The sequence below is a fragment of the Tympanuchus pallidicinctus genome, unplaced genomic scaffold (assembly GCF_026119805.1).
Source record: "Tympanuchus pallidicinctus isolate F22 unplaced genomic scaffold, pur_lepc_1.0 scaffold16, whole genome shotgun sequence".
NCBI classification, from domain to species: Eukaryota; Metazoa; Chordata; class Aves; order Galliformes; family Phasianidae; genus Tympanuchus; species Tympanuchus pallidicinctus.
In genome coordinates, this window is record NW_026294679.1 from 29,195,119 (window position 1) to 29,208,343 (window position 13,225).

Genomic DNA, 13,225 nt, shown 5'->3' on the forward strand with positions numbered 1-13,225 from the left:
TTAGTACTGTGAAGACTAACTCCAAGCATAACTGAGCATACATTTTCACACTTTAATTCATTAACACAGGCCCACTGCATGAAATCTCTGACAGTCACAATTCTTACTTCTTAAACATGGCACTGAGGCTATATACACTGTTTTAAATGCATATAACATACAATGAAATTAGTATAGGACATACGGAAGTGCCTCATTACACACCACAGAAAGTCAAATCAGGTTCTGCCCTTATTTATTCCATCTAATCTTCCTAAAGGAGATAACATGCCTTTAATGCAATACTATTAACATGCACAAGATGGAGGCTTCTGATGCAACTCAGAAAAGAACTCAGATGATACATTACCCAGAGCTGAAAAAATGAAAAAGCTCTTCAGGTTTAAATGCCTCTTAGGAGAGAGAGAGAAAAAGATACCAGTCTTTTGCTGTACTATAATAACATTATGATCCCCTGTACATTGCAGGAGGAATGAACTAAGTGACCTTTAAGGGTTACTTCCAACTCAAACAACTCTGATTCTGTGAAATGGTATCTTAATTGAAAACCTCCTCAGTGCACAGTTTCACCTGAAAATATCCGCTATGCAGATAAATTGTGAGGTGCAAAAGCATCAGCACCTGAATTGGTTAGCATCACAGAAATGTGACTGAAATAACAACAACATCCTAGACCATAGTAACTAAACGTTCACTCAAATACAATAGCTCAAGGCACAAAACGTACAAGGAAAAAAAACTGCTTACTCTTAGAAGACCTTAGATATACAGGAATCTCTAACAAAGCACCCTCCCCCTTGCCAGCCCTTAAATGAGGTCTGCAAGGGGTGGAGCCAGGATCCACCCCTTCTGGTCACTCAGCAGCATTGCGTGCACCTGAGTTCCCCTGGATTGGCCCTGCCTTCCTGCCAGGTGCTCCATCACTGCTTCAGGACATAACTTAGCATTTCCACCACACATTACTGTGCTTAGTCAAACACACACAAAGTTTAAAAAAATTGATTTGAGTAAAACTTACATTTTACCATATAATTTCATTGCTGCCCCACAGATAATCTAGAGGATGATGGTAACTAGACTTGCTAGCTGTGCAACAGCAAGCAGTCCAATAAATAAAGTACTGCATCCATGGCTCGAGACAACAGCAGACACAAACAGCCATCTCAAAATCACTTTACAAATTGCCTTCTTTGTTAGAAGACAAACTGACCAAACTGCTGTCAGCATAAGCTCGTTCCCCCTGCTGAATTAGTCATAACACTGCACAAAGCTGTGGTGTGACTTTGGGCAGCCTGGTATGGTGGCTGGCGACCCTGCATACAGCAGGGGGTTCAAACTAGATGATCATGGTGGCCCTTTTCAACCCAAGCTATTCTATAATTCTGTGATTCTTCTTTCTGGAGTAACCATTGTGAAGATCATAGTTGAGACCAAAAATAAATTAAAAAAAAAAAAGTTCTGAGGATGATTTCGCCTCCTTAACCTGCGGTAGAACAAATTACCCCATCAGCACGCCGCCTCACACACCACGCCTCACACTCCCCTCGCTGCCCGGCTGGCGGGGCGCAGCGCCTGTCCCTGGTGCTGAAGGAGAGCGCGAGGCCGGGCGCGTGGGGCCGGGGCGTTCCGTGACAGACTCCTGTAGGGTGAGGGCCGCGGGCTCCCCGCCGCCACAGCGCCCCTTCCAACGGGGCTGCCGCCTTCCGGAACGTTCTGTGTCCCTCCGAACGCTCCCCACCTCCCGGCCGCCGTCTCATCCCTGAGGGCACCTGTGTGTGTGCCCTGTAACTGCCGCCCCGGGGCCCGACACGGCTTTGTGTCACTTCGCTGCTCCGCCACCAAAGCCGAGGGACGAACTCAGTTCAAAAACTGGGATTTAAAATCTTTGGGGCGCAGAAAGGAACGCTTGTCGGGAACGCCTCAGCGGCTGCCTCCCTCGCTGCCCACGTCCCCCATCCCCTAGCCACGCGCTGCGGCGGCCGCTTTAAGGCCCCACCTGGGCGACAGCGCTCCTTCCCCTCAGGGGCGGTGCAGGGCTGCCCTCGGGCTGCCTCCTGGTGTAGCGGGAGCGTCCGCGGGCCGCTGAACGCCCGTACGTGTGGCGGCTCTGTAGCGCTCGGAGTTAGCGGGTGTGCTGCTCGCAGCACCGAGGCTGGCACAGGTGGGTCGCGCCGCGCCGCTGAGGGACGCCGGCGCCCTAAGAGAGGCACGAGCGGCTCTGCTACAGCTCCGTTTGTGCGGAGAGCTGCTGTAGGGGGAAGTGTTTCCCGCTGGAGGCTGTGTGGGGATACAGACGCGGGTGGGTGAGTCAAACTCTAGGGGTGAGAACAGTTTAAGGTTAAACCTCGCGGCACTGTGCGCTTTTGCAGGCGCATCGTGCCTCAGCTGTGCGGCGACTCGTGAGGTATCTGTGCAGGCGGGAGTAGCGGTACAGGGCTGTCGTCGAAGCCTTGTGGAGCGTTCGCTGTGCCGTGCCAAGCCCCGGGCTCTCTGGAGGCCAGCCAGCGCCGTGCAAGTCCTGTGACATCAGTGTCAGCTCTGTCCCTGCCCTCTGGAGCTGTCAGCGATCTGCACGTAGCCCCTTTCACCCTTTTTTCCCCTGTGCATCTGCTGGTTTTTTTTTTTTTTTTTTTTTTTAAGTGGCTTTTTTTTTTCTTTTTCTCCCGTCGCTTAGAATCCCCTGCAGCAAGGCACAAACGAGAGCAGTCGCAGGGTGGCTGTGAGCATTCCTGGTGCCAGCCCAGAGTTAGAGGAGAATGACATGCACATAACAGCAAAGCATTTTGCAGCCTTCTTTCTGGTTCAAATACTTCTCTTAGAAAATGAGCTCTGCATTTTAATCCGATTGCTGTTGACTCATTTCACGGTCTGAAGCTGGTAACCTAAGCACTGTGAGTCCAGCCACAGGAAGGAGGTGGTTATGTTTGCTGAAACAGCAGGTATTTTGGTGTTCTTTCTCTTTAAAACAAGTCAGAAACAAACAAGAAAATCTTGTTATCTTGGTGAAGTAGGTGCCACAAAGGTGTTAAGTACTACATGTTATAGTGGATGCCCTTGAAAACCATAGCTGAGATGGTGTGAAGGTGAAAAGTTTGTAATGTACCCTTAAGTCATTTTGTAAATGGGGTCTCTGCAAACATTGAAGAGAGGTGTGACTGCTTCTTTCCTTCCTCTTTCTCTCTTCCCACAGGAGTGGTTTGCAGTTTAACATAGTTACTGAAACTATTAGAGTCTTCTGAAGGTGAAGGTTGGCTATGCTATGAAATATATCCAGTCTTTTGGGATAGAAAAAGGAGGCTACTTAACACCCAAAAATAGTGTAAAAAGTGATTTTTCTCTATTGATGAAAGCATTTACAGTGAACAACCTGGTAGTGAGAAAGTGGGGAACCTGGTGAGTCTGTAAGGTGATATATGCTGCAGCATACAGCCAAACAAAGTGGTTTGAACTGCATTTCTGATGGCGTTATATTACAGAGAAGGGGAATAATACTCCATCATCGTATTACTCTAGCTCGCCTCCCTGAGAATACTACTTTATAGCATGTGCTCACTCAGTGCATGTACTGTTGGGACCTACAAACACCAGTGTGGGAAAGGTAGTAACAAAGCAGAATTAGGTGAAGCTAAATGGTTTTATTTTTTTTGCACTGATTAGACAATATATAGTACATATGTGTTTCTATGTTAGATGGGTTGGAGTGAAGATGAGAACCCAAATTCAGCAATTGCTTTCTCATTATTCCATGAGTTTTACAGTCAGCACTGTTAATCCAAAAATACTGGACAACACTAGGACTGCATATATGAGACATATTTCAACACCTGACTTATTGTCAAGCAACACAGACTGTTGCAAATCAGATGTCAGATAAACATTCTAACCATCTGCTACTGAAATGTTACAAATGGATGATATAAACGATATAAACTTGTTGCTGCAGTAGTAGTAATTGAAGGCTCTCTTAGGACATTCTACCACAGGAGCTAAAATACATAATGAGTAATGTGGCCAGCCTAACAAAGTGGTAGCAACTTGAATAGTTGGAATTTCCATTACTTGTTTCCTTCCATCTTAATTTAGCTTTTGCACTAGAGGTTTTTATTTCATTCACTTGATGTCTGTGCACTTCCAAGCATGCAGGTGTAGTTTTCAGAAAGCCTGTTCACTGTAATGCAACATGGTCTCCTAGCGTATGTGAATTGTTTCCATCAGTGTATGAGCTCTGACGTAGCTGTGGAAGGATGGCTGTGCTTGGGCTCTGAGGCATTTGTGGAAGGCTGCAGCACTCTTTTATGTGCATGGAACCTGTTGGCATTGGGACCTATGATGCCTGGTACCCATCCAGTTTCCTCGCAGCTGTTCCTATCAGTCATATGAGACAACTCTGAGGGGACTTGGTGAGCTCTGAACAAATCTTTGTTTTGGTATCTGGAGAGAAAAATGTCACCTGGTTTCTGGAATGTTTTTTCTTTAAATGGCACTCCTCACATTGGTGCCCTCATTTGACTCCATGTAGCTTCTTTAAGGGAGGGATCTGTGCTTGTCGTAGATTTTTCACCTAGATGGAGAACATAGGGAAGAAGGCACCCCAAGAGTAATAAAACTCAACTGAGTAAATGAAAAGTGATTTTGGAACAGCCTGAGAAGTGGCTATCTAAAGCAAATAAACCTAATCCAAACACCACAAGGTTCTAAAAACAAGAGGATAGTCTACTATGTATATACAGCTTATTTCATCTGCAAGTTTCCCAGAAGGTTTCGTGGAGGCTTGTGCTGATAGCTGTGATGGCAGTGCATCTGCTGCTCCAGTCCATTTCCCTGTGTTTGTTCTGGATATTTGACTTAGCGAGTGCATTTGTCTGTATCACATCTGAAAACAGATCAGGACTGAAATAATAATCTAGGCAGGCCACTGGCTTTCTGGTCTAGAGGCTGCCCACGGTAGGAGTCAGGAGAACGGGAGCAGTTCTAAGAGCATTCCCAGCAAATGGAGTTGTGTCTGCAGCATGAGCTGCTTCACTGCTTGCAGCTGTCCAGAATAAGGCACAGGCATGCAGAGGGGAAACAAACACAGGAGACTGAGGACCTAGAAAGGCTTATGAAGAAAATAATGGAATCTTTTTGCCTCTGTGAATAATAACTGTTGAGTCATGTCCTGAAGCACTGATTGAGCACCTGGGGAAAGGACCTGGTCAGCCCTGGGAGCACAGGTGAAGGCAATGCAGCTGTGGGACTGGAAGGGGTGGAGCCTGGCTGCACCTCTCTTAGACTTCATTTAAGGGCTGACTGCCACTGGGGATGGCTCTTGGTTGGAGATCCCCCCCTTGTGGAGTTCTTCCCTGTGAGCCTAGATTTTAAATATGGGTGAGCCATTTTTCTTTGAAACACACTTCCATTGTGCTAGTCCCTTTGTATTACACCTCCTCTATCACCACTCCACTGCACTGATCTTTCTGATTGTTACACTCTCCAAGAGGCACCCAATAGTGTGAGCAAATGAAAGGACTTCATCCTGTTTTGTTGAAGGGCAAAGTGGGCAGGACAGTGATGTATCTCCTACTTTTTCTTCATACAAGTGCCAAGCTGTACTGAATATTCATGTGGGTGCAAGCAGAAACCAAGGAAGTAGAAAACGAGTTAAACCTCAGTTTAACATGTCATTCAAATGGCAGTGCCCCTAATGAGATTATCACTTCAGTTTCATAGCATGCTACCCAACCTGAAGGGCCTCAGAGACCCTTTTAGATGTTCTAAACTGATAAGTGGGTGGCATGTTATGCATGTGAAAGTAGGATAGAAGTACATAGTGTTTGATTAAACAGCAATTCTATTTCTTAATGCTTAGTTGTTCAGCTTGCTGTCTGTGCAGTTTAATTCTGCTGTAGCTTTTGCAATTTTTTCCCAGTGAATGTTTAAGTATAGGAATGAATTGATCATCCATAAAAACGTAACCTCTCCTCTCTCTTTTTTTTTTTTCTTTTTTTGTGGTATTCTCTTTGCTAGTGAAGAAATGACTTGCCATGTTTGGTTTACTCTCATTTTTGTTGCACTCACCCAAACCTTTGTAATTGAGCTAAGAAAAGATAGTAGAAAAATGCAGTGGACTCCTGGGAAAAAGGAAGGAATAATGCAACTGGAACTTCTTTCATGTGTGTCTGTGTACTTTCAAAATTAAACATTGAAAAAAGAAATCCTGCACGTGACTTGAGGCTTACTAGATTTATTGTCAAGCCTGGAAGTTCTGTGGTTCAGAGTGCAGAAAGTATATTTTCTTTCTCCCCTCAAAATCATCATCTAAGTATCACTGCTTATGGCTCATACAGAGATGAGCAATGAATGTTGATAATGTTAAAAAAAAAAAAAAAAAAAAGCTATAAATACGTGCATAGATAGGTATTTGTATGACATCAACCTGTTTTCTTTCAATCTGTCTTCCTGTTTTCTTTGATTTTTGGTTTGGGCCAGTTCTACTGACTGAGTACAACTTTCACTCAAACCCACTGCACCTGCCATGTTGTTGTAAATTGAATTTGGGATTTGAAAATGTGGTTATGTTGTTTGTCCTTCCATCTTTGTGGAGGATAATTATTCCCTTGTATAGTTGTCTTTTCTGCCAGTATTCATACAAAACAAGCACTTACTGCCTTGTGGCTTTGCAAGAATTATTGATCTACTTCACAGATGAACAGAGAGGCCATGACAGTGTTTGTTCTCTGTAGTTCAGCCATCAGTTTTTTGTGACATTAAGAGTGGTGCATGGGCAGACTTACTATCAGTGTTCAAATGAGCTAGTGCATAGGTCTTGGTTAGTTATTAGAGCAGAGCCTTTGCTTATTTTTCAACTTAACATAATGGGAATTTCTTTGTAATATGTGGGTAAAAGCAGGGATGCTGTGGAAAGTGTACTAGAGAACTTCTGGAGGTCCTGCAGAAATTAATGACTTAAAAGTGGTATTAAAGATTACAGCCTTATCCTAACAGCAGAAGCTTTTCATTTATCTTAGTTCTGCCAACAGTTTAGAAGTTCCCCTTCCTTCAGATTCTCTAGTTACTTTCAATCCAGAGCTGAAATGTATTTGATATTCCAAATGAGTTACAAAGGTTGTATGAAACACCTAGCATGAAGAGAATATATGAAAAGTTATGGAGTGAGTTTAGGAAACAGCTAACTAATTATATTCTTAGCCTTCCACTTAATTTCCATGTCTTTAGACAAGTTGTATCGAGAACAGTATGACAGCTATGAGATGAAACTAGGCTTTTGCTATGTGGATTATATGCTGCTTAGAAATCATTCATAATACCTGCATTCTAAGAGAAAAAAATGTAGTTGCCCCTTTAGTAAGCTTAAGTTATGGTACCATGAGCCAATAATGAAATCAAGGACTCTTTTTTTTTTGGTTCCAAGTGACTGTAGTATATAATTTGCATTTAACAGATTCATGTAAGATAAGCACTCCTTTGGTGCCCTTCCTGCTACATATAGTAGGAACTTGTTTGTAGTGTGTTACGTATTGCTTTGCAGTGTGTTCTGAAGCAGAAACTAATTGGCTATATTGTTATTTAACAAATCAGTAGTGAGATTTAGATGTTTGGGATTTTAGCGTGGGACTTCATTTTATTTCAAAATGTGTTTCACCCATGGACTAATTGAATGTGAAGAGGGGTTTGAGAAGCCCAGAAAGATCTGTCCCCCTCCCTGGGGGCTATATTAGACCTCTGAGTCATGAAGTCTTTGCATAGTAGGTGTCTGGTTACAAACCTTTTATGGGCCCTACTCAGCTGAGATATCAGCATCTGCATTATAGCTCCCAACTATTCTTAGGTGATATCCCAGCACGACTGAACAGGCAAGGCAGAAAGACTTGCTTATTTATATGAAACTCTTCCCTTTCTCATACTACTTTTTCACACTTTCTCTGTCTACCCCATCCTTCTATCCTGCAGTGCCTAGCTGGCTTGTGAGAAAGGTACAGAATGGCTTACAGCGTGACTCTGAATGGACCTGGACCGTGGGGCTTCCGACTGCAAGGGGGCAAGGACTTCAACATGCCTTTGACCATCTCCAGAGTAAGTGAACAAAAGGCTTCGTTGAGCTTGTCTAAGTTGGAAAGTAGCAGTAAACTGATTGTATGACCTGGCCAAATAAAGTAAAGGATCTTTGCAGGTAGGTCTGATGAAAGGATCTGAGAATGCAATGTGGAATTCAGATACATCAGTTCAAGGCAAAGCCTGATGTCTCAAAGGCACATCTTGCTGGTGTATTTTTAAAAATGATGATGAAGTCTCTTTCAAATGAACTTCCAGTTCTGTTTTGTGCAGTGTTCCTTTTTTCCATGGCAGGGGCCCCCCTGATGCAGTTTATTTGGGGGATTAGAAGAACTGTGAATGTGAACAAGCAATGGCATTTCAGGGAAGAAACTATGTGACAGCTTGTAAATATGTGAAATCTATGTCCTCTCAAATTAAGTAGATATGTTCCTCTTTGGAAGCAGTTGGAATAACTGGATGAAAATTAGGCATGTCAAACATGAAATTCAATAATGCTTAAATGAGGACTTAAATTATGCAGGAGCCTTCCATTTCTAGCTGATGAACAGTATGTAACTTAATTATTAATTACCCAGTGTATCTGTTGATTATAGATGAGTGCATTTATTTCCCAGTAATCTTTCCCCCCCTCTAACAACGATATTTCAAGGATTTGCAATGGATTGTTCTTGTTATCTGATAATGTCATTTCCACAGAAGTTCTTAGGGTTGAGTGACTATCAAAAAATTCACAAGCATTTATCTTCCTCTTTTCTTACTGTATTCTATGTAACTTCTGATTTGGTAACTCTGTTTCACGCTACTTCTTACAGCTCCCTCCTCCTTTTTTGACAGCCTCAAATCCTTTCTAGAATGTTCGGCTCTGTAGAGGTGTCTCCACAAATCATCTGCAGAAGGCTTATTGTTTTGCAAAGCAATGGCTATAGAAGTTACTTAAGTGTTTAAAGAAATACCAGAATGATTTAAGAAGATGAGTAGAATGCAAACAAATGGTCTGCTCCACTGGAGTGGGGAGGGATGGAAACCACCTCCACTACTTTGAAAATAGTTCTTTTATAATGGAGAGAAAATCTGTTAAATTATAGATAGCAAATGGATAGCTCTGCAACAATCATGATTCAGAGTCACCAATGAGCTTCTTAAATCTTAACTATCCTATTTCTTATTCAAACTGCAGTGCTCTTATTTCATCTCTTATTCTAATGCACAATATTTTCTCCATAGAAACATATTTACCTTAATGTGAAGTTGTATAATGATCAGAAGAGTTTTTTATTTTGCAGAAGCAGTCTTTGTTCCATAATAATAGCAAAGAAAGCTGTCTTGTTACAATAACAAAAAGCAACAGTGAACTCTGCCCAGATAATGAAAGTCTCTTTATTAACTTGAACTAATTTCACTAATGCTTTTACCCTCTGTTGAATACTTTTAGTATTTCCTTATTGCGCCCAAATTAAGTATGTAGAGTTGCCAACATAATTCTGTAGGCATTTTCATGACATTTTGCAGCCTGCCCTGTAAGATATTTCATATTCAAGCAGTTCATTTTTGCTGGGAGTCCTTCATTGAGGGGTCAGGGCTGTGGCACTTGCATGTTATGTGACAGCTAGAAATGAAAAGCTCTTGTTTCCAGAAGAACCTATTGTCACAAGTTGCAATCATGTAAGGCATACTCAATGTACCAAAGGCTGCATGATTATCCTGGGGTTTTCAGAACTTGTGATGAGCATAAGCGGAACTGCAATAGTTGGATTCCCAGAGGTGAGGAGGTATTACCTCTTTACACAGCTGGCTGTGTTTTTTTTAGCAAGCAATAGAAGCATCAGAAAGCCCTGTTAAGTATCCTGGAGTCCTCCCCAGTGAGACTCAGTTTTTTAGCTGAGAGCTTTGTAATCTGCCTTGGGGGAAAAAGCAGGCATACAGAAATGAATATAGTTTCTTGTAGGGAGGGCTAGAGTAGGAGCTATTTTTAATTGGAACGCAGTATAATACATGGCTTTTGCCAAAGAAAAAATAGATATTGCAAGGACATTATCATCTTTCACATGAGTATGTATTCAAACAGGTCAGATATTTCCATTATCAGCAATTTACACTTGTGTGAGATAAGCTTTGAACTCACCCACATTTGCAATCTTACTGTGGGGAAAGAGGAAAATGATTTCCAGGGCGCTCTTGACAAGAGAGGAGACAAAAACAAGTAGCAAGGAGTTGAAGTCATACTTGTTTAACAGTCAACTTAAAAAATAGTCTGGGAGGGCTTCAAAAAGGAGACTGTCCCCACTCTACAAGACATCCTATACTTTAGAATAAATTCTGTCATGAGATGTAAGGGACAGGTACTGGAGGTAGGAGAATAATCCTGACAGGCATAGCGAACATGAGCATCTATCTCTCCTACTGAAGTGAATAGGAGCTGTAGACTGTTGGCGCTGCAAGAGCAGTCACAGGTGGCCTGATCATATGTGCAAATCCAAAATTAACATGGGCAGCAAAGCAGTTTGTTTTTTTCACACTGCTTGCATGAACTGTCTAGGAGCAAGCAGAATTAATTAATTTTATAGATGTAACCTGTGCAAGTATGGTTTAATGTGTTGTGCTGTTACCTAAGATTGGGTGATTGTACATGGATGGATGCAGCAGCAAAGTCTCTTCATGTATGATGATTGCTGAACAACAAATACTACTGGGGAGGCAGACTGGCTTGCAGGTGTTTAAATGAGCTGAAAGGTATGCAGAAATATTGCCTCAAACAGTAACAGCTTGTGACTGGCATTGCCTAGATTCCAAATCGAAAGTCAGAGCCCGGAGCTGAAGGAGATAGAGTTAAACAAAACATAAGAACTGTTTGGGTTTTACTTTAAGTGAAGAAGTAGTTGATATCTGATCATCATGTAAGTGAAATAAGGAGAAATGGGAAATATTAATAGAGAAAAAAAATATTAGATGGTCAGTATATTTATTTTGATACGAATGGCTTGAAACATTTATTTGGAAGGAAAATGAAACAAAGCTATTCTAGCGTTTCACATTTCACTTTCCTATGCTCTCTGGCATATATATGTCAATCTCCCACTGTGGCTGTATTTCCTGTACAAAATCTTGTGATTACTTATTCTGTACTCTAATTTGTTTAATTGCATGTAGGGTATCAGTATCTTACAACAGGCAAGTGATGGCAAAAGGACAGCCTCTTGGCTTCTTTTCTCCTATACCTGAAGGCAGGAAACCTCAGGTTATCCAGGACAATCACTATGTATTCTCTAAATGTCTCTTGGATGTGGTGACCATACATTATAAGAGTGAACTGTACCTTCACTCAGTTAAATGAAGGCATTGAACAAGATCACTTGAAATGCTGGTCTGCATCATGTGTTACACATCCATATCTGGTAAATCTAATCACTGAGTAGTTGCAGTTCTAATCACACAGTAGCTTCTATAACTGTAGCGTGAAGATCATTTGTCTCATCTCCAAATGTAAAGTCTTTCGCAACCTTAAAAGGCATAAATCAGCATTTAAATAGTTGATATTTTACATAGCTAATAGGTAGGTCTTATGTACTCTAAAAGTCTTCCTTTTTATATGCTAATGGTTAGAGATTTTTCCCTCTTTTTTTCCCCTCCAAAGCTCAAATGACTTTGAATCAATATCTGAGAGAAGGAGTGAGCCATTGGACTTATATGTAATGACTGTCCTATGGCTAGATAAGCTGTGGTAACATCTTGTCACAGAATTTCAGGGCTTGGAAGGGACCTCAGAGCTTGAGTCCCAGCCCTCTGCTAAAGCAAGTTTCCAACAGCAGGTCACACAAGTAGGCATTCACATGGGTCTTGAATGTCTCCATAGAAGACTCCACAACCTTTCTGGGCAACTTGTTCCAGTGCTCCATTACCCTTACCATAAAGAAGTTCTTCTGCATGTTTGCACAGAATTTCCTATATTCAAGTTTTAGGCCATTGCTCCTTGTTCTATCACTATATACTACTGAGAAGAGCTTGGCCTCATCCATGAGGCCTTCTACCTCATAAGGGAGATGCTCCAGGTCCTTTATCATCTTTGTGGCCATCTGCTGGACTCCTTCTAGGAGATCCCTGTCTTTTTTTTTTTGAACTGGGGAGCCCAGAACCAGATGCATTTGAAGTGTGGCCTCACTGGAGCAGAGTAGAAGGGGAAGATTACTTCTCTTGACCTGCTGGCCTTGCTCTTTTTAATGCACCTCATGATACCACTGTCCTTTTTGGCCACAAGGGCACACTGCTGGCTAATGGCCAACCTGTTGTGCACCAACATATGCGTAGGTGGTTTCAAATTCTTTCAGTCTTCTATAACTTAGCTTCAAAAAGGTCTTTGTGACAGAGAAGAGCTGTCAAAGCAGCTTTTAAGAACACTCCAAAGCTTTCCCACCTTTTAGTAATATGCTATCTATCCTGTGGCCATCAGTATTTCTTCAGGAGGGTCTTTAATTTGTAGGTTGCTTCTTGAATGATAGTCTTACCCAAAAATCACAGGATACTGAAGTTTATTATATGAAGTCATTTGTTGTATGTGTGTATTGATACAATGAGAAAATGCTGATTACTTTAGATGGTATCTTTGATTTCCAGTTAATTTACCATCCAATTCTGATATGTTTACCATCCCAGATGTCTGAATTGATTGCATTTCTGTGGATTACAATTCTACAAGTAACTCCTGAAACCCCTAGTTTGGTACTGTTTATCTGAGGTATCGCAGTAGTCAGCATTGACACTGAATGACAATACAGTACAGAGGGTATTTATGTGACAGGGCTGTATCTCAGCTAGCACAAGCATATGTTGGATTAGCAGGAAAGGACCTAATGCTCCAGTGGTGTTCTCTTCCTCTGGTCCAATAATTATGATGGGTTTTGGGATCAGGGATCAGAACATCCTTGGACAAGGCATCCTCAAAGGCAGATAAATATAATCTTTCCTTGAACAGGAAGGAATAGTGTTGAATGGGATAATACACTTCGGCCCAGAAGTTGTGAGGAAATTGAGTATTTCAAGAGTGGGGTAACAATTATTTTGTCTTTATGTAAAAGAGATCTCTCAAGCTCAGGAAGCAAGACCTCAGCTCAAATGAGTTTTATTCTTTTCAGCATTAAGCACTTCTTGGCAACAGGAAATTACACTGTGATTAATT

The 13,225-nt window shown here is 41.9% G+C and overlaps 1 protein-coding gene across 12 annotated transcripts in view; it reads left to right on the forward strand.

The window, feature by feature from the left end:
• Positions 1 to 2,024: 2,024 nt before the first annotated feature.
• Positions 2,025 to 13,225, forward strand: part of LDB3 (LIM domain binding 3) — a 119,821-nt gene continuing 108,620 nt past the window's right edge. For 11 of the 12 annotated variants that reach the window (XM_052678062.1, XM_052678064.1, XM_052678066.1 and 8 more), the window contains exons 1-2: positions 7,748 to 7,853; positions 7,951 to 8,073. In XM_052678062.1, the coding sequence (XP_052534022.1) occupies positions 7,981 to 8,073 (93 nt within the window). In that variant the 5' untranslated portion in view covers positions 7,748 to 7,853; positions 7,951 to 7,980. Of the gene's footprint in view, positions 2,162 to 7,747; positions 7,854 to 7,950; positions 8,074 to 13,225 lie in introns of those variants that run through there. The other variant, XM_052678063.1, reaches the window with a different exon arrangement.